This window comes from Rutidosis leptorrhynchoides, chromosome 7 (genome assembly GCF_046630445.1).
Source record: "Rutidosis leptorrhynchoides isolate AG116_Rl617_1_P2 chromosome 7, CSIRO_AGI_Rlap_v1, whole genome shotgun sequence".
Lineage (NCBI taxonomy): Eukaryota > Viridiplantae > Streptophyta > Magnoliopsida > Asterales > Asteraceae > Rutidosis > Rutidosis leptorrhynchoides.
The window spans coordinates 159,865,592-159,888,807 of NC_092339.1; the positions used below are offsets into that span (position 1 = coordinate 159,865,592).

General features: G+C 31.7%; 1 protein-coding gene and 1 non-coding gene across 2 annotated transcripts in view; one reads left to right on the forward strand and one right to left on the reverse strand.

Annotated features, from left to right (window-relative positions):
- The window catches only part of LOC139859732 (uncharacterized), a 35,375-nt gene extending 13,393 nt beyond the window's left edge, over positions 1 to 21,982 (reverse strand). The window contains exons 1-5 of the mRNA XM_071848507.1: positions 21,758 to 21,982; positions 21,557 to 21,712; positions 11,201 to 11,429; positions 10,888 to 10,999; positions 10,267 to 10,763 (exon numbers count right to left, since the gene is read on the reverse strand). Of these exons, the coding sequence (XP_071704608.1) occupies positions 10,267 to 10,763; positions 10,888 to 10,999; positions 11,201 to 11,429; positions 21,557 to 21,712; positions 21,758 to 21,982 (1,219 nt within the window). The remainder of the gene's footprint in view (positions 1 to 10,266; positions 10,764 to 10,887; positions 11,000 to 11,200; positions 11,430 to 21,556; positions 21,713 to 21,757) is intronic.
- LOC139860819 (small nucleolar RNA R71) lies at positions 21,639 to 21,745 on the forward strand. The gene has a single exon (XR_011763434.1). It is a non-coding gene; the product is annotated as a small nucleolar RNA R71 (small nucleolar RNA).
- Positions 21,983 to 23,216: the final 1,234 nt, after the last annotated feature.

A 23,216-nucleotide genomic window follows, 5' to 3' on the forward strand; every position in this document is an offset into this window, starting at 1 on the left:
TGATAACTTCACTCATACGCTTCGAATAATCGAATTGTTTTATCTGTATTACTCAATAATAATAAAACTCTATTTATCAACTCATATGCGTCATGAAAACATTTTTATTGTTAGCCATGACCACCTCACTCAAATTTCAGGACGAAATTTCTTTAACGGGTAGGTACTGTGATGACCAGGAAATTTCCGACCAAATTTAAACTTAATCTTGATATGATTTCGACACGATAATCAAAGTCTATTAAACCGAGTCTCAAAATATTGGAACTATTTTTCATGAATGCATTTAACCTTTGACTACTCCCGATGATTCACGAACTATTGGTTGCAAATTAATGTATACGTATATATAGATATATAAACGTAAGTATATATATATATATATATATATATATATATATATATAATAATTTGAAATAATAACAAATAAGTAAAATAATATGCAAGGTAATAAGTTGGTTAAAATGAAGATATATATATAGGAATGTAGATAAGCATAAATGATTATATTAGTATTGTTAATATTATTATCAGTAAAGTTAACTAATAATATTATCAGTACCATTAATAATAAAACTATTTTTATTAACATCAGTGTTAGATATATTATTATTATCAATAGATATTATATAAATATAGAAATGGATACATGTATATAAATTATTTGTATTATTGTTATTAATAATATTATTGTTATACATAGTATTGTAGTTAACATCATTACCATTAGTAAAAATATTATTATTATTACTATTATATTTGTATTACTATTAGTTATAAAATTAAGAGTATCATTATTATATTTATATTTATTAATAAAATTAATTAAAATCTGTAAATGTAAATATATAAATATAAGAGATATACAATTATGAGATTTGATATAAATTGTTATATTATTATTATTAGTATTATTATAATTGGTATTAATATAATTAGTATTATTATTGGCATTATGATTAATATTATTATCACCATTTTTTTATATCATTATTATTATCTATTATCATTATAAATATTATTAACAATATTATTAGTATTTATTATTATTATTAACACATTTATTAGTTATTAATATTAAAAAATAATAATAATAATAATAATAATAATAATAATAATAATAATAATAATAATAATAATAATAATAATAATAATAATAATAATAATAATATATAAAATCAAGAAATCTCGTACAAGTTTGTTAAAGGTATCAATCCAACTGTTTTTGTTTGTCAATCTTGTCTCTAAATTGGTTACAATCGAATATAAGCACAGGTAACACAATCCAAAATTAGTTGTATATCACAATCCACTTTTTATTATTTTTACTGATTTAATTCATCCTGTCAAATTCATTTTTGCTATAACACCTAACCAATTCATATGAGAATAATTCGTGCACTTTTCTAGTATCCAGTATAAATTTTACATTTCAGTTAAACTCTTTAATTTAACCCAATTTAACAGAAAATTAAGCAAACTGCTCGCTTTTATTATCTGTTTCATGTCCAGACCAAAAACCTGAACGATCGAGACTCCTCGCTACCATGTCCGTTTACTGCCACAGCAGTTGTTGCTGCAACAATCTGCTACAGTACATCTGTTTATGTTCTTCTGGTAACAGTCAGGCTCGTGACTGTTAATATTGGTTCAACAACACCACCATTTTTTTTTCTCAATGTTCCTGTCTCCTGTTCATCAAAACCCACTTGATTATTCTTGTATTCAAATGGTAATAACCACTAGACTTTGGTTTCTTTATTTTTTTTACTGCAGCCGAGAACACCACCAATCCATCATCAAAACAGTAACAAAACACCACCTCCATCTCTCTCTCTCCTATCTATTATTTTTTTTCTGTTTTCCAGTCGAGTGTCACCATCTTCATCGTGATCAATTCCACCAATAAAACCCTTATTTAATGCTCTTGTTCAATCAAATACGAGTACAGAATAAATAGAGGGATTTAAGAAATTGAGAGAATGATAAGTGAACCGATTACCTGCTAATATCGATCGTTGTATTCAACTGCAAAAAAAATTGATCCCTGTTCGGACATCACCTCTTTGATTGCTGTTCTGCCCTCTGTTCCGATCGATCAACAACCCTAAAAATTTATCCCCTTTTTTAAACGTCAATTTTAAATGGATCACTTAATCGGGTCCCTTTAATTGTTTTACAAATTGATTTGTTATTTTCTATCGGGCTAAATTAAGTGGGCCGCATATATTTTTTTTTTGCTTGGGCCGAGTTATTGTTGATGCTACTAAGTGGGCCAAAAACCTGGGCTGCTGCTGTGTTCTTGTACACGACAACGATTGAGTTATATAGATATTAGATTCATACAATCTAAGAAAACAGAGATAGTCAGATGGTAGAGGGTGTTGTGTGTTAAGCGAGAGGTCGGGGGTTCAAGTCCGGGCTGTGACGTATTTCTTTTTAGCATGACATCAAAGGTTGTAATTATTTTTATTATTAAGATTATTATTATTATTATTATTATTATTATTATTATTATTATTATTATTATTATTATTATTATTATTATTATTATTATTATTATTATTATTATTATTATTATTATTAATTGTGTTATGATTATTATGATTATTACCAATTATTATTATTAGTGTTATTAGTATTATTATTATTAATTTACAAGTATTATAATTAGTATTATTATTAAGGTTAAAATAAGTATTGAGTATTATTCATTATTACTACTATGATTATAATTAAAGTTATAAATAATATTATTAACATCATTAAAAATAAGATTTTTTTTCCATTTTATTATTAGTAGAATAAGTATCATTATCATGATTATGATTATTATTATTATTATTATTATTATGAAAATAATAAAATTTATTATTATTATTAGTAATATATGTATGATTATAAATATTACCATTATTATTATTAACATAATTATAATTACTACTATAGTTATTATTATTATCAATATGATTATTTCTACAAAAATTATTATTTGGTTTTCATTAAAAACTATCATTATTAGTATTATCAGTATTATCTATATCATTATTATTAAAGTTTTAATGACGTTATTAAGATTATCATTAGTAATGAAATTGTTATAATAATTATTATTATTAAGTATTATGTATTATTAGAATTATTGTTTTCAATATCATTATTTTAATCACTACTAATATTATTTTAGTATTAATATAATTACTATTTTAACAAACAAAAGGAATAAATACATAAGATATTTGATATGTATGACATAACAAAAGTTATATACTGATATAAAAATTATATCATTAATAGTATATATATATATATATATATATATAATTATTCGATTACAAGAATATGCATTAATGAATATACAAATGATATAGGTCCGTGATTCCGAGGCCAACCCTGCATTATTCAATATAGTCATATGTAGTTTTCCTACAAAATACATTAGGTGAGTTTCATTTGCCTTTTTACCCTTTATATTTTTGGGCTGAGAATACATGCGCAATTTTTTATAAATGTTTTACGAAATAAACACAAGTAATCGAAACTGCATTATATGGTTGAATGATCGAAGCCGAATATGCCCCTTTTAGCTTGGTAGTTTAAGAATTAGGGAACATTACTAATTTTGAGAATTAGTGCACGCCTAATTGATGCGAATCCTAAAGATAGATCTATTGGGCCTAACGAACCCCATCCAAAGTACCGGATGCTTTAGTACTTCGATGTTATTTTATCATGTTCGAAGGATTTCCCGGAATGATAGGGGATATTCATATATGCATCTTGTTAATGTCGGTTACCAGGTGTTCAATCCATATGAATGATATTTTTGTCTCTATGCATGGGACGTATATTTATGAGAACTGAAAATGAAAACCTTGTGGTCTATTAAAATGATGGAAATGATTATTTATGTTAAACTAATGAACTCACCAACCTTTTGGTTGACACTTTAAAGCATGTTTATTCTCAGGTATGAAAGAAATCTTCCGCTGTGCATTTGCTCGTATTAGAGATATTACTTGGAGTCATTCATGACATATTTCAAAAGACGTTGCATTCGAGTCGTCGAGTTCATCAAGATTATTATTAAGTCAATTATAGTTGGATATATTATGAAATGGTATGCATGCCGTCAATTTTCGATGTAAAGCAAGTTTGTCTTTTAAAAACGAATGCAATGTTTGTAAAATGTATCATATAGAGGTCAAGTACCTCGCGATGTAATCAACTATTGTGAATCATTTATAATCGATATAGACTTCGTCCGGATGGATTAGGAAGGGTCTCTACATTAGGTAGCTGTGGTGTCGAAATTGTGATTAACCTCATCGTCATTTTCTCTTGGACCATAATCAACTTGCATACCTCTGACTTTTGCTTTAAGCCATTGGTGTCATTCCTGTGTCATATCCACAAATTCAACTAGTTTTGCCTTTTCTTTAGGCGATAGATTGGATACTAACCGGTTACATAACTTAAAGTTCCCCTTGGTTCTAGCATCGCGAATTCGTTTAATAAGTTTCTTCATTGAACTGTTAATAACGGAGTCATTTAATTTCGTATCATCAACGGGGTTCTTTGTTATCAGGTCATCATTAGGTGTTGCTTTATCTTCCCCACACTTAGGCGTTTTATTATTGCTAAGCACTATCGTTGGAGTTGGTAAAACAATATGGTTCTTACCAATCGTTTTTGTTGGTTCAACGATTTTGGTTGGTGGAGATTTAGACTTTTGACTCACAAAAGTGATCAATTTTTCATCATTACTAAGTGTCATTCTACCCTCTCTTACATCAAATAACGCCCCGGTGGACGCTAAGAATGGTCGACCTAAAATTAGAGGAATGTTTGAGTCCTCTTCCATGTCAATGACAATAAATTCGACTAGAATGGTTAAATTACCTACTTAAACGGGTAGGTTGTCAGCAATTCCAACTAGGTGCTTAATGGTTTGATCAAAGAGTCGAACACTCATCTCTGTTGGACTTAACTCTCCTACTCCTAATCTCTTATATAATGAAAGAGGCATAACACTCACACTCGCACCTAAATCTGCTAGTGCATCATACATGACACAATCACTAAGTAGACAAGGAACAATAAATTTACCCGGATCACCCAACCTGGGTGGAGGTTTCGGTGGAACTATCTTCACCGTCTTTATTTTTACGATTTTTGTTTCTTGTACTTTATTATTCTTCTTCTTTTTTCTAGAGGTATCACAAACTTTATTACCTATTACTTGCTCATACTTAACTCCTTTTCTTGGAAACGGGACGGGTGGTCTGTATGGTACCACCACTGGCTTTACATACTCGGGTGGTGGTGGTGGTGTTGTAACTTCTTCATTGTTACTCACATCGAAAACCTTCCCATCTTCTGGAGCTAGTTTTTCAGAATTTGTTGACACCATATTAACATTCTCATTCCGAGAATTTACTTCAGTATTACTCGGTAGCTTTCCTTGTTCCCTCTCACTCATCATGCTAGCAAGAGTACCTACGTGTTTTTCTAGATTCAAAATGGAAGATTGTTGAGTTCTTAATGACTGATCAAACCTCTCATTTGTTTGGGTTTGAGATGTAATAAATTGTGTTTGAGATTCCATTAGCTTTGCCATCATTTCTTTTAGATTTGGCTTTTTCTCTTCGGTTTGTTGTGGTGGTTTATATAAGCCAGGTCTTTGTTGATTGAAAGTGTTGTTTTGAGTTGGTTGGTTATTCGGACCTTGTTGGTTGTACGAGTTGTTGTTAGGTCCATTTGGATTGCAAAGAATGTTTTGATTTCGATTGAAGTTTGGCCTTGGCAATTGATAATTATTTTGATAATTATTTCCCGGCCTTTGGTTCATGTAGGAAACATTCTCACGTTGTTCCATCGTTTGCTCAATGTGACAATCTTTCGTTAAGTGTGGTCCACCGCATTGCTCACAACTGATTCGTATTGCGTGAATATCTTTATTCATCTTTTCCATTCGTCTCTCGAAAGCATCTATTTTTGCGGAAACAGAATCAAAGTCATGGCTAGAATCGGCTCCATCTATTTTTCCTGGTGCCACTCATGCGAGTGGGAGGCTGTGTTATCAATTATCTTGTGAGCTTCAGTTGCGGTTTTCTTCATAATGGAACCACCAGCTGCTATGTCGATGTCTTTTCTTGTAGCAATGTTGATACCTTGGTAGAATATTTGTACTATTTGATAAGTGTCTAAACCGTGCTGAGGACATCCTCTCAACAATTTTCCAAATCTTGTCCACGCCTCATATAAAGTTTCATTTGGCTTCTGCGTGAATGTAACAATTTCTCCTTGAAGTCTCATGGCTTTAGATGCCGGAAAGAATTGTTTAAGAAAATTTTCAACTAAAACATCCCATGTATCAATCGCCCCTTCAGGTAACGATTCTAACCAATCTTTGGCTTCTCCCTTTAAAGTCTAGGGAAATAACATGAGATAGATCTGTTCATCCTCCACTTCTCGGATTTTAAATAGAGTACAGATCCTATTAAAGGTACGTAGATGTTCGTTTGGATCTTCCTTCGGCGCACCACTAAATTGGCATTGATTAGTTACCATGTGTAGGATTTGTCCTTTGATTTCATAATCTGGCGCATTAATGTCTGGTTGAGTAATTGCGTGACTTGGCCAGTGCGTTTAGTTCGCATTTGGTCTTCCATACTTAGAGGTTCCAGATTTTCCATGATTGAATTTGTTGAATCTGAATCACTAAGGGATTCTGATTTAATGGTTTCTTCCTCGACAATCTCTGGATGAGTGATTTGTGGTTCATGATCTCTGAATTGTCCCTGAATATCCTCCGGATTCTCAATTGTGAGGTCGGGTTCAAAAAATGGATTATCGGAAATTTGAATTGGAGTACTTGGTTGACTGGATGACGATTCTAAAGAAAAATCAACGGCGACAATATTGTCTAGATGTCTTGATCGAGTTACAGGTGGTGAACGTATAAAAGGTGGTAAACATTTTGCTCGGTGCATTCACTGAAGATCCTATTAGTTATAAAAGATAAAAATTATATAAGTTATCATATTAATAGACTTTTCTGATTTTGCCCACGTTTCGAATAGCCAATAGATGCAGCAGGTAGCCAGGACCCTTTAAATCGGAAGCCCACAACTCGCCACTAACAAATCTAACTATTACTACGAATCAGAAAATTTTGGATGTCTATCAATTTTACCGCTTAAAATAATTTTTCGTCGAAGTTTAAAGAAGATAAAGAAAATTCTATGTCCTAAAAACTAGAGTGTCGAGAAATAAGAAAGAAAAAGAGTGCGTCGAAAAACGTCGAAAAATAAAAGGTCGAAAAATAATCGTCGAAAAATAAGAAAATTGCAGCGTCGAAACTTAAAAGTATAAAAACTAAAAATTAAAACTTACATCTAAAGGTATTAAAACTTAAAAGGAATTCTATATCCAAAACGGCAATAACTTAAAAAGTACTAAAATCTTAAAATGACGTCGCAAAATTCTAAAGCATCTAAATCTTAATCTAAAGAAAAAGCACTTAAGGGATTTTACGGCAAAGCCTAAAAATCTAGAAATATAAAATACTAAGGCAAAAACTAAATTACGAACGAAAAATATACAATTACGCTTTAACTAATAAAAAATACAAAATATAAAATAAGTTTAAAGTTATAAAAATACAATTTTATAAAAATATTATTTTTATATTATTTATTTTATAAAAGTATCAATTTATAATTAATAACACTAATTTAAACTAAATATTACAAATTAAATATTAAAACTAGAATTAAAAATTAATTAAATAAGTAAAACCCTAATTAATAATTATTAATAATAATAATTAATAAAACCTAACCCTAATCCGTACGGCTAAGGTATTCAGAGCTGTTTTTTCACCTCATGCGACCGCATGAGGTTTCTTTGGTCTGACTATGCGACCGCATGGACTTGAATACCAGGTCGAAGGTTTTGGGCTGCAACAGTGATCGGCCCGTTTCAGTTTTAAATTTTTTACGTTTTACGTTTTACTTTTTTTCTGTTTTTAATTTTTGTAAAATATTTATATAAAACTTATAAATAAGAAAAATTTACTTATTAGTTTTTATAACTTTTCACAATAAAAAGAAATATAAACTTTTTAAATTTAACTAAACTTAAAAATATAGATATATATTTTTCTTTTTCTTTTATATTTTTGATTATATTATATAAAACGTATTTTTATAAAAATGAATTAAAGCTTAATAAAAATCTTTTTTTTAATAGCATTTCGCTTCGGCGTTCCCCGGCAGCGGTGCCAAAAACTTGATGTTAAAGCAGAGGTATATACGAAATAGTTATATTTTTATTACAAAATATGATACAAATTACACAAGTTTTATTTATTTATTTATTTAGATTGGGATATACCTAAACCTTGCTACAACACTTATAGGAAGTGTACCTAATCGTAGACTAGTGTAGTTTTTAGTAAGTTCGGTTCGTTCCACAGGGAGCTAGCTGAGTTTAACGCTATATTTTTATTAACTATTTTTATATAAAAATATATATAATTATATAAAGTAATATTATTATAAAAGGGGGTTTTTACCGTTTAGTGACCGGTTTGTCAATTTTAAATAAAGCGTAAAGATAAATGACGATAATATAAATGACAAAATTTAAATTGCGATAAAGTAAATTGCGGTAATTAAAGTGACAGTAAATAAAGGTACGATGAAATATGAAATAAAAGTATTATGCTTATTTAAACTTCCGTAATCATGATGTTTGATGTGTTGATTTTAATTTATTACCCGGGTTAATTGTCCTTTGTCCTGGATTATTTGATACCTATTTGGTTTTTGTCCATAATAGTCCATCGGTCATAATTATAAAATGCTCGTCAAATTAACCTTATTCCCGAAGTCAAATATTCCAACTAATTAGGGATTCGAACTGTAACAAGGTTTAATACTTTGTTTAATGATCACAATAGGTTATCGACTGCGTGTAATCCAAGGTTTTAATACTTTGTTAACAATTACACCAATTATCCTTGTATGTAATCCACCCCTGTTTTAATGAGATATGAATATTAATTTACCCACTTGATCAGAATGAATAATCAATTACCCAACCCAAATAATTAAATAAATGATCGTAAAAGATGTCGTATAAACGTCACTAAATAGGACATACATAATCATTTTAATAATTATTAGGTTAACTAATTTGAAGATAGGTTCGACAGGTTCCAATGAGTTGTTGCTCAATTAGACAATACCCCCTATCTATTAATAGTCATAGTCCAATGTCCACAAGTGTCGATCTTTTGTCCAAACCTTAACTATGGTACAAAATCTAATAACCCCGTCTTAATATTTAGTCTAACATCACGATTACTTTGGCTCAAATAAGCATAATAATAACTTAGTTACGAGACATTAAATTAAAAAGGTAGAACATAGCTTACAGTGGTGATTAATTGCGTAGCGTTGCATGGACAGAATTTCGACTTAAAACCCGTAAAACATTCTTAAAATAACCTTATTATTATTAACTTAAAATTAAAATTATATTATAAATGTATATATATATATATATATATATATATATATATATATATATATATATATATATATATATATATATATATATATTTACGTTACATAGAAAGGAAAAGAAAAAGGTGTGTTTTACTCGTCGAAAAATGCTGAATTTATAGGACCTGGCCAGTTTTCTGGCTTCATGCGATCGCATGAAAAATGGTCTTCCTGGCCATGCGATCGCATGGCCAGCTGGATCAGGCCACCTACTTTTGTTTTCTAGTTTTGCCGACGTTTTATTATATAATATAATATATATATAATTTTAAGAATTATTTATATATTATATTATATTCATGTGCATAGTTGACTTGTCATTTTAGCTCCGTTGCGTCGCGCGTTGAAAGTTGGTACATGTCCTGGTTTCAGATTTTTGAACGTCCTTGCGTACTATTTAATATCTTGTACTTTGCGTTTTCTGACTTGTACTCTTATCATTTTTGGACGTTTCTCATCAATAAATTGAACCACTTGAATTATATCTTGTACATTTGAGCTTTTTGGTCATTTGCGTCTTCAAATCGTCGTTTTCTTCTTTTGTCTTCTCACTTATTTATTTAAACGAATATTACATAAAAATAGAACAATTGCAACTAAAAGCTTTACATATTGGAAGGATATTGTGCCTAAATATATGTTCATTTGGAGCACTATCAGGTGTCATAGGATTGGTTCGCCAAGTGAATACCCATCCTAGTCGATTTAAGATCTCCTATGAAAAGTTTAAGATATAACGAATAAGGAATAAGGATAATACTAGCACCCAAATCGGCAAGTGCATCGTACACTTCAGAATCACCTACAGCACAAGGGATTAGAAAACTACCCGGGTCTCCCAATTTAGGAGGCATCATTCTCTTTACCAAGATGACTGAACATTCCTTATGTAGGAATGTGGTGGATACCTTGTGGTATTTACCTTTGGAAGAGATAAGATCTTTTAAAAACTTCCCATAATTTGGCATCCCTTTAAGCACTTCCGCAAGTGGCAAGTTCATGCTAATCTGCTTAATCATTTCTACAAACTTTTGATATTGACTAGCGAGCTTTTCTTTCTTCAACGCTTTTGGGTATGGAATTGGTTCTTTGTACTTTTTCACGACCGATTCCTCACTCTTCTTTTCTATGATCACTGGTGGATCATTTTCCTCGATCTCATACCTTTTTCTCATCACTTTTGGGTACCTGCAAAACAATAGAAGGAGAAGGTTCTAGAGATTTACGGGTCTTCGGGTGGTTATAGCATTCACTTGCTCGTTCCTAGTCGCCCCATTGTTAGGATTGACTTGGGTATTAGACGGAAGAGTACCCGGCTGTCTCTACGCCATTATTTAAGACAATATACCTAAATCCCTCTCCAACGTTTGAATTGTCGCTTGTTGATTCCGTATTTGTTGCTTGATCAATTCCTCTTTTTGCTCCTATTTAATCATGTACCCTCTCAAAAGATCCTCTAAACTAGACTTCTTCTCGCCTTGTGGTTGCACAGGTTTTTGAGCTTTTGGAACATTGCCTTGTGGTTGAAAATTCTTTTGAGAAATTTGCGGTTGGTTTCGGATGTTGTAATTGACCCGGTGGTGGATTATTTTGGTGATAATATGGTTACGAGTTATTTCGATTACCTGAATTAGCACCTTGATAGTTGTTAGATCTTGAAGCTCCACCCCATTGATAATTGTTGAAACTTTTATTTCCCCGATTCATCGCTTCTACGACCGGAAAATCATCAAAACCCAACTCTCGTTTCCTCAAGTAACCCAAGAAATTCCCTTGACCTTCAGAAACCATGGGCATATCATTGATATCAAAATCTTTTGTAAGGTACTTTCCCTTACATGTCTCACAACCAAACTGCATAGCAACAACCGTCGAACTTAACTTCTCAAAATCACGACCAGACTTCTAAAATCGATTTGACAATGATACTATGGTAACACCACCATCATCCCTGTCATCGTAAGCACTAACAATCGTCTTTCAGATCGGTGCACTTCTAGAAGTCGATGACCACTCCGAAGTGTGCATGACCATGTCTTCCAAAAGTTGGTTTGCCTGATTTGGTGTCTTGTACAAAAATACTTGATAAGGCTAAAAAGGAACATATATTTCATAGCAAAATCCCCCAAGAAAGACAAGATTTTAGTTGCAATTGTTCCATTTTCAAGTAATATTCGTTTATTTTAAATAAGTGCGAAGACAAAAGGCGAAAACGACGAATTGAAGACACAAAGGTCCAAAAAGCTCAAAAGTACAAGATACAATCAAAAAGGTTCAAATTATTGATGAGGAACGTCTAAAAATGACAAGAGTACAAGTTACAAAACGCAAAGTACAAAATATAAAATTGTACGCAAGGACGTTCGAAAATCCGGAACCGGGACCAGAGTCAACTCTCAACGCTCGACGCAACGGTGTAAAAATTACGAGTCAACTATGCACAAGAATAAAATATAATATTTAAATAATTCATAATAAGAATAATATTAAATAATAAAAAGTTGTTAATTGAGCATAGTTCAGGGGTCATAAGTGAAAATTCAATTTCTAAATTCGCCTATAAAAGGCTTTGTAATCGTAATGTAAAAACACACCTTTTTCTATCTTTTTCTTATTTATCAATATCAATTATCAATATCTATATTCTATATCTCTATCATAATGTTAACTTAATAAGATATAACAATAATCTTAATTTTAATTTTAAATTATGATAATAATAAGATTTATGATAGAGATCGTTTGAGTGTGTAAGTCGAAATTCTGTCCGTGTAACGCTACGCTATTTTTAATCATTGTAAGTTATGTTCAACCTTTTTACATTAATGTATCGTAACTAAGTTATTATTATGCTTATTTGAGCCGAAGTAATTGTGATGTTGGGCTAAAATATTAAGAAGGGGTTATTGAACTTTGGACCATAATTAAGGTTTGGGCAAAAGACCGACACTTGTGGAAATTGAACTATTGACTATTAATAGATGGGGGGTATTGTCTAATTGAGTGACAACTCATTGGAGTCTGTCGAACCTATCTTCAAATTAATTAACCTAATAATTAATAATGATTATGGTTGTCCTATTTAGTGATGTTCATATGGAATCTGTTATAATCATTTAATTAATCAATTGGGTTGGGTAATTGATTATTCATTCTGATCAAGTGGATGAATTAATATTCATAAACTAATTAAAACAGGGGTGGATTACATACAGTGATAACTGGTGTAATTGTTGACAGAAGTGATAACTGCGTCACAGTTTAAATCCTTAATCAGTTGGAATATTTGACTTCGGGTATAAGGGTAATTTGACGAGGATACTCGCACTTTATTTTTATGACCGATGGACTATTATGGACAAAAACCAGATAGACGTATCAAATAAACCAGGACAAAGGACAATTAACCCATGGTAATAAATTAAAATCAACACGTCAAACATCATGATTACGGAAGTTTAAATAAGCATAATTCTTTTATTATATTTCTCATCGTATCTTTATTTACTGTCATTTTATTACTCGCAATTTTATTTACTGTCATTTTATTTATTGTCATTATTTTACGCACTTTAATTATCGTCATTTATCTTTACGCTTAAAATATAGAATCGACAAACCGGTCATTAAACGGTAAAACCCCCCTTTTATAATAATATTACTACTTATATAATTATATATATTTTGTATAAATATAGTTAAAAATATAGTAAGTATCACCAGCTCCCTGTGGAACGAACCGGACTTACTAAAAACTACACTACTCTACGATTAGGTACACTGCCTATAGTGTTGTAGCAAGGTTTAGGTATATCTCATCCGTAAATTAATAAAACTTGTGTCATATTTTGTAGTATTTTGTATTAAAAATAATACTATTTCGTACCCTCACGCTACCACATCAAGTTTTTGGCGCCGCTGCCGGGGAGCGCTAAAACGCTATATTTTTAATTATAATAATATTGAAATAAAATATAATAATATAATAATATTGAAATAGAATATAATAATATAATAATATTGAAATAGAATATAATAATATAATAATATTTTAGAATATATTTTGAATCGTAAAAGTTTTAAAAAGTCGTATTTATTAAATACTTCAAGGGTATATTATGTAAATTGTAATTAATAATTTCTATCATGTCGCTTTCATGTGAATAGTAAATTAATTAATTTCTTTTCATTTACTATTCATGAATAGTAAATGAATTAAAAAAAAAGTTTTGAAAAAAAAATAATAATTATAAAAAAAAGTATTAATTTATAAAAAAAATCATTTTTAAAAAAAAAAAAAAAATATTGTAAAAAAAAAACGTTTTTTTTTAGAAAAAAAAATTCGTTTTTAAAAAAAAAACGTAAAAAAAAAAAAAACGTAAAAAAAAAAAAAAAATTATTAAAAAAAAATATATATATATTTTTTAAGATTTTGTCTATAAAAAAAATTGTTTTTTTTAGTTTTATTACTTTTAGATTTTTAGACTATAGTCGCAACTTTTAGTATTAAGTTTAGTTTTGCCATAGTTATTTTTACTTCTAGAATTTTTAGGTTTTGCCGTAAAATCCCTTAAGTGCTTATTCCTTAGATTAAGTTTTAGGTGCTTTAGAATTTTACGACGCCGTATTTCGCACTACTTTCTTATTTTTATTTTTCGACGCCTATTTTTCGACCTTTTTATTTTTCGACCTTTTTCGACGCGTAATCTTTTTCTTTCTTATTTCTCGCCATTCTAGTTTTTAGGACTTAGATTTTTTTTCTACTTCTTCTCTAAATTTCTTAAAATTACGAAAATTTATTTTAAGTGGTTAAATTGATAGACATCAAAATTTTCTGGTTCGTAGTAATAGTTGGATTTGTACGTGGACCGGGTTATTGGAGCCAAACAGTACTCAATTATATTGAGACCAAACGAATCCTGCCCCTCTGCTGCATCTTTTGGCTATTCGAAACGTGGGCAAAATCAGAAAAGTCTATTAATTGGATAACTTATTATAATTTTTCTTTCCTTTTTAAAAACTAATAGGATATTCAGTGAATGCACCGAGCAAAACGTTCACCACCTTTCATACGTTCACCACCTGTAACTCGATCAAGACATCTAGCAAATATTGTCGCCGTTGATTTTTCTTTAGAATCGTCATCTAGTCGAACAAGAACTCCAACTCAAATTTCCGATAATCCATCTTTTGAACCCGACTTCACAATTAAGAACCCGGAGCATATTCAAGGACAATTCCAAGATCCTGAACCACTAATTATTCCTCCTGAACCACAAACCGTTAAATCAGAGTCCTCTAGTGATTCGTATTCAACAAATTCAATTATGGAAGTAACGGAACCTCTAAGTATAGAAGATCGAATGAGAGCCACACGCACGGGCCAAGGTCACGCCATTATTAAGCCAGAAGTTAATGCGCCAGATTATGAAATCAAAGGACAAATTCTACACATGGTAACTAACCAATGCCAATTCAGTGGTGCACCGAATGAAGATCCTAACGAACACCTTCGTACGTTTAAAAGAATTTGTACACTATTCAAAATCCGAGAAGTGGAAGATGAGCAGATCTATCTCATGTTGTTTCCCTGGACTTTAAAGGGAGAAGCCAAAGATTGGTTAGAATCGTTACCTGAAGGGGCGATTGACACATGGGATGTTTTAGTTGAAAAATTTCTTAAACAATTCTTTCCGGCATCTAAAGCCGTGAGACTTCAAGGAGAAATTGTTACGTTCGCGCAAAAGCCAAATGAAACATTATATGAGGCGTGGACAAGATTCGGAAGGATGTTGAGAGGATGTCCTCAACACGGTTTAGACACTTACCAAATAGTACAAATATTCTACCAAGGTGTCAACGTTGCTACACGAAAAGACATCGACATAACAGCTGGTGGTTCCATCATGAAGAAAACCGCAACTGAAGCTTACAAAATTATTGATAATACAGCCTCCCACTCGCATGAGTGGCACCAAGAAAAAGATATTTTTCGTTCATCTAAAGTGGCTAGAGCCGATTCTAGCCATGACTTTGATTCCGTTTCCGCAAAAATAGATGCTTTCGAAAGACGAATGGAAAAGATGAATAAAGATATTCACGCAATACGAATCAGTTGTGAGCAATGCGGTGGACCACACTTATTGAAAGATTGTCACATTGAACCAACGATGGAACAACGAGAGAATGTTTCCTATATGAACCAAAGGCCGGGAAATAATTATCAAAATAATTATCAACCGCCAAGGCTAAACTTAAATCGAAATCAAAACATTCTTTACAATCCAAAAGGACCCGAAAATAACTGGTATAACCAACAAGGTCCGAATAACCAACCGACTCAAAACAACACTTTCAATCAACAAAGACCTAGCTTGTATAAACCACCACAACAACCCGAAGAGAAAAAGCCAAATCTAGAAGAAATGATGGCAAAGCTGATTGAATCTCAAACACAATTCATTACATCTCAAACCCAAACGAACGAGAGATTTGATCAGTCATTAAGAACTCAACAAGCTTCCATTTTGAATCTAGAAAAACACGTAGGTACTCTTGCTAGCATGATGAGTGAGAGGGAACAAGGAAAGCTACCGAGTAATACTGAAGTAAATCCTCGGAATGAGAATGTTAATATGGTTTCAACGAATTCTGAAAAACCAGCACCAGAAGATGGGAAGGTTTTAGATGAGAGTAACAATGAAGAAGTTACACCACCACCACCCGAGTATGTAAAGCCAATGGTGGCACCATACAAACCACCCATCCCGTTTCCAAGAAAAGGAGTTGAGTATGAGCAAGTGATAGGTAATAAAGATTGTGATACCTCTGGAAAGAAGAAGAAGAAAAAGAATAAGAAAGTACAAGAAACAAAAGCCGTAGAAGTAAACCCGGTGAATACAGTTCCACCAAAACCTCCACCTAGGGTAGGTGATCCGGGTGAATTTATTGTTCCTTGTCTACTTAGTGATTGTGTCATGTATGATGCACTAGCAGATTTAGGTGCAAGTGTGAGTGTTATGCCTCTTTCCTTATATAAGAGATTAGGTGTAGGTAAGTTAAGTCCAACGGATATGAGTGTTCGACTCTTTGATCAAACCATTAAGCACCCAGTTGGAATTGCTGACAACCTACCCATTCAAGTAGGTAATTTAACCTTTCTAGTCGAATTCATTGTCATTGACATAGAAGAGGACCCAAACATTCCTCTAATTTTAGGTCGACCATTCTTTGCGTCCACCGGGGCGTTATTTGATGTAGGAAATGGAAGAATGACACTTAGTAGTGGTAACAAATCGATCACCTTTATGATTCGAAAGTCTAAATCTCCACCAACCAAAACCATTGAACCAGCAAAAACGATTGGTAACAACCATGTTGTTTTACCAACTCCAACGGTAGTGCTTAATAATAATGAAACGCCTAAGTGTGGGGAAAATGAAGTAACACCTAATGATGACATGATAACAAAGAACCCCGTTGTTGATACGAAATTAAATGATCTCGTTATTAATAGTTCAATGAAGAAACTTATTAAACGGATTCGCGATGCTAGAATCAAGGGGAACTTTAAGTTATGTAACCGGTTAGTATCCAATCTATCACCTAAAGAAAAGGAGAAACTAGTTGAAATTGTGGATATTACACAGGAATCCGACCAATGGCTTAAAGAAAAAGTCACGGATATGCAAGTTGATTATGGACCAAGAGAAATTAACGATGAAGTTAATCACAATTTTGACACCACGGCTACCTAAGTGTGGGGAGATTCAAATGTTCTAAAAAGAAAATGCTATCTAGAGTTAGTTGTTCTGTTCTCGTGTAGTTTCGAGAATGGAATTCGATTGGTCTTTTCCGCTAGCAGACACTAAAGAACTAGTTTTATCCCTCCATTCTGAATTTTTATTTTTTTTTAGGTTTTATTTGAAATTAATATGCATTTTAATTTATGTTTTATTGTGATTTTAAAAAACAAAATTTACTTTATTTCATTAAGTTAAAAATATGATTTTTAAAATTCGTCGTGAGTTGAAGACTAGGTCGTTGTGCCGAAATTACTTTACCCGAGGGCGGGGCGACAAATTTTGTTATCATTATTTTTAATTTTATTGATTTAAAGTATGCCAAAAATATTATACTTTATAAATTTTTGAAAAGTGGGGTTATAAACCAAACTTCAAAATATATATATATATATATATATATATATATATATATATATATATATATATATATATATATATATATATATATATATATATATATATATATATGTTTGTATTTTATCTTATGTACAAAACAGGGTAAAACAGCGCACTTTCAAAGACTGTCATGAAGTTCAGCAAAAGCTACTGATTTTGACAAGACGCAAAAAATCAAATGTGAAATAACAATATGTTTGCAAACTCGGTATTTTTAATCACTTTTCTACGCTAATCACCCTCATGAATTTAAATTATAGTCTGATTTCATGCAAATGAGGGCATTGCATGATCTTAAGTGTGGGGAAGGGTTATAAATTCTCTCAGGTTTATACTTGGTTTATTTGCCAAATTTTGTGAAAATTTGAAAAATTTTCAACTAAATGAACTCAAAATCATGTTTATACATATTTATGAACGATGAAAACTAGGTGTTAATACCGAAATTATCGTTACCTCGGAAAGGACATAAATTGAGAAACAACCTAAAATGCTTGAATTCATTTAAAATGGAATAAAGGAGAATAAAAAGGCAAAGAAAGAAACTAAGTGTGGGGAGAATGTACCAAGTTATTCAATTAAAAATTATCTATCACATATCTTTGTACAAGATTATTGCAGGTACTTTTGTTTTGGATGATACTAATCAGTTTTACCCGGTTTACTGTAATATATTTGAAAGAAAGATGGATCTACACGATGAATCAATTCCATCATTAAAAGGAAGTAAAGTCTTCCGAAAAAGACACGCGCTTCTTGATTTAGGTCAAGAAGTTGTCGTCCAGACCAGCTGTAGGTTGACGAAAAATCTAGAAAAGTCATCTCTAAAATCAGCAGGAAATCCACGGACCTCAGCATCAAACAGGGTCGCCAAGTGGTCAGATTTATCCTAACCATGAGAAGGATTTATCTCGTACAATGGAGAGGCACCGTGCAAATTAGCTTGATAAGACTAATGAATCAGATCCCCAGAAAGGATAATCTCCTTAAAGATTAAAAATCAGCTTTTAAGACTGATATTACTCAATCCTTGAGATTGACCTTAAAGATTGAGAATTCAAACTCATGGAATTCAATGATATCTAAACTCGAGCTTGAACGAGAAAATATTTTGATCAAAAATACAAACCGATTTGTTTTCTGAAAACCCATTTTCAATGCGTTCATTACCATTGAACGTAAAATCCTAGGAATTCACCTGGAATTCATTAGGTCACCTGAACCAAATCGGGTGTCAACCGTAAGAACGGTGGTTGCATAGCATGGTCGGAGACAGGACCTTGTGCCAGACCGAAAAATCATAGGATGATCTTTACTATCGCTCCTACCAAGGATAGTTCTAGCATCCGACACGTTAAAAGACCATAATCATCTGCATGTCACGGGACATTGCCTTAACAGTTTCTTGTTCATCGCTTTCCTTTACAACCGGACGGTAGTTTACCGAAAGATAATATACGGAACAAGTAAACTGGATGTGTACTTTCCGATACCGGGATAGCAGTGGATTACACGAACCTAAAAGTTTTAGCCAAAATATTGATCCACAAATATATTTTGCAACACCGATGATGGATCAAATCAGAAAACTTGTCTAGGGTAAAATCTAGCTTGAATTTTCAAAAGATCAAATGTTTTCATAAAGATCCAATTTCCTTAAAGGATCTAAATTTTTATAGTCATGTGGGACTGTAAACCGCCTTTCAAATGTGCACTTTGCTTTGGAAACCGAAAGTAAATCGGCTATTTGATTGCAAGTGTCATTGTCCTAAACCCAAGGCAACTGTGGATGACACACCCACCTTTAACCATATCGTTACTATCATTGTTTATACCGCTCTATCAAAATCACTGATGTACAAAGTGTGAAGAATAAAGAAGTGATTCGTGTGATGTATTATATTATTTCAAGACTGTATTGCTTGAGGACAAGCAACGCTCAAGTGTGGGGATATTGATAAGGCTAAAAAGGAACATATATTTCATAGCAAAATCCCCCAAGAAAGACAAGATTTTAGTTGCAATTGTTCCATTTTCAAGTAATATTCGTTTATTTTAAATAAGTGCGAAGACAAAAGGCGAAAACGACGAATTGAAGACACAAAGGTCCAAAAAGCTCAAAAGTACAAGATACAATCAAAAAGGTTCAAATTATTGATGAGGAACGTCTAAAAATGACAAGAGTACAAGTTACAAAACGCAAAGTACAAAATATAAAATTGTACGCAAGGACGTTCGAAAATCCGGAACCGGGACCAGAGTCAACTCTCAACGCTCGACGCAACGGTGTAAAAATTACGAGTCAACTATGCACAAGAATAAAATATAATATTTAAATAATTCATAATAAGAATAATATTAAATAATAAAAAGTTGTTAATTGAGCATAGTTCAGGGGTCATAAGTGAAAATTCAATTTCTAAATTCGCCTATAAAAGGCTTTGTAATCGTAATGTAAAAACACACCTTTTTCTATCTTTTTCTTATTTATCAATATCAATTATCAATATCTATATTCTATATCTCTATCATAATGTTAACTTAATAAGATATAACAATAATCTTAATTTTAATTTTAAATTATGATAATAATAAGATTTATGATAGAGATCGTTTGAGTGTGTAAGTCGAAATTCTGTCCGTGTAACGCTACGCTATTTTTAATCATTGTAAGTTATGTTCAACCTTTTTACATTAATGTATCGTAACTAAGTTATTATTATGCTTATTTGAGCCGAAGTAATTGTGATGTTGGGCTAAAATATTAAGAAGGGGTTATTGAACTTTGGACCATAATTAAGGTTTGGGCAAAAGACCGACACTTGTGGAAATTGAACTATTGACTATTAATAGATGGGGGGTATTGTCTAATTGAGTGACAACTCATTGGAGTCTGTGGAACCTATCTTCAAATTAATTAACCTAATAATTAATAATGATTATGGTTGTCCTATTTAGTGATGTTCATATGGAATCTGTTATAATCATTTAATTAATCAATTGGGTTGGGTAATTGATTATTCATTCTGATCAAGTGGATGAATTAATATTCATAAACTAATTAAAACAGGGGTGGATTACATACAGTGATAACTGGTGTAATTGTTGACAGAAGTGATAACTGCGTCACAGTTTAAATCCTTAATCAGTTGGAATATTTGACTTCGGGTATAAGGGTAATTTGACGAGGATACTCGCACTTTATTTTTATGACCGATGGACTATTATGGACAAAAACCAGATAGACGTATCAAATAAACCAGGACAAAGGACAATTAACCCATGGTAATAAATTAAAATCAACACGTCAAACATCATGATTACGGAAGTTTAAATAAGCATAATTCTTTTATTATATTTCTCATCGTATCTTTATTTACTGTCATTTTATTACTCGTAATTTTATTTACTGTCATTTTATTTATTGTCATTATTTTACGCACTTTAATTATCGTCATTTATCTTTACGCTTAAAATATAGAATCGACAAACCGGTCATTAAACGGTAAAACCCCCCTTTTATAATAATATTACTACTTATATAATTATATATATTTTGTATAAATATAGTTAAAAATATAGTAAGTATCACCAGCTCCCTGTGGAACGAACCGGACTTACTAAAAACTACACTACTCTACGATTAGGTACACTGCCTATAGTGTTGTAGCAAGGTTTAGGTATATCTCATCCGTAAATTAATAAAACTTGTGTCATATTTTGTAGTATTTTGTATTAAAAATAATACTATTTCGTACCCTCACGCTACCACATCAATACTCCTCCAGCTAAGGAATCCAAAATACCCCTCGTATGCTCATCTATCATGTGATAGAAAATTTGAACAACTGTACCGACTTCTAACCCATGTTGAGGACATTCATGCAACATCCTCTTAAACCTTTCCCAAGCCTCAGCTAATGACTCATCAAACTTCTATGCAAAACAATTCATCTCAGCCTTGACTATGGTCAATTTAACCAGCGAAAAGTTCTGATCAATAAACTTGTCATGAAGATCTTCATACGTCCTAATAGAACCCGATGGTTGAGATTTCAACCATGCTTTTGCGTCCCCTTTCAATGAGTAAGGGAACAATCGTAAATTGAACGCATACGGGCTCACTTCCTTATTCTTGTAAAGAGCACATAATTCATTAAATTGCTTGATGTGCTCGGATGCACTGTCGGTCTTTCCATCAAACATATTTTCCTAGACCAGGTGAATAAATTGAGGCTTGACCTCAAAAGTATCGGCAGTAATGTCTGGTGTACGAATGGGAGGTGGTAACGCTACTGGGGCCTGTTTCCTAGCATTCCACATTGGTTGATCATTCGGATTCGCACCCATGTCTGGTTCTTCTTTATAAAACTCGTAATTTGGAATATAGAAAGGCACGCTATGAAACCCTCTAAGATATCATGTTCCTCTTTAGCTTTGCGGCGTATGTGATAAAATCTAGACGGTTCCAGAGTTATGTTTACCTAACCTGCGATCACACCACAATAAACCAACGCGTAAACCCAAACAAAAATAAGCAGAAAAGTAACTAGAGCAAGAATTAAATTCTCACAAAAGGATCAAATAACTAAAAGCTTGTAAGTTCCCAATTAAACACCGCTCCCCGGCAGCGGTGCCAAAAAGTTGATGTGTAATTTTGTACTCTAAAAATAACTAGTAAAAACACTTAACAATTATCACCCAGTACAGGCAACTAATCTCGTTCGTGTAGTAATTAATAAGTAAATTTGACTAGTTCGTCCAAAGATAACAGTTTTTATCAGAAACTTTAACTAATAATTATACTAAGTAGATTGGGGGAGTTTTGTTTGTTTTTAACTAGATTAAAACGAAAGTAATAAAGAGGAGTAAACAATAGGAGAAAAACAGTGTTCACTTAAACGATTCATCAAGCATGTGGATTGTTCTCTACAATCAAACCTGATTCTAGTTTGATAGATATACGATCTTATGTCTATTCGTCAATATTCACAAAATCCCTAACTCACGTAGATTTCCCTAACGGTTGAACTATATCCGATTTAATTAAAGTGGCTTGATTAGATTAAACTCATGTAAAATATTATCTATAACAATCACTTGAAATAGTTACACGATTATGATAGCTTAAAACCTTCAATTACCAATTAAACTTAATAAAATAATCACTTGAATTTACTAGCTTAATTGTCTAAATCAATGTTAAAGTATATATTGGAACACTTAACACTCACATTAAAAGCATTAACAACATATATAATTGAATTAAGATCAAAAACCATGTATAACATGGATCTTGCAATCAAACACGATTAAAACAATCTTTCAAACAATTAACTCCTTAAGATAGAATAATTCAACATACAAGGTTTCACATTCAAGCAAACACTTCATGAAATTAGCCAACCATGTTACAAGATTGACCACAAAGTATATTAAA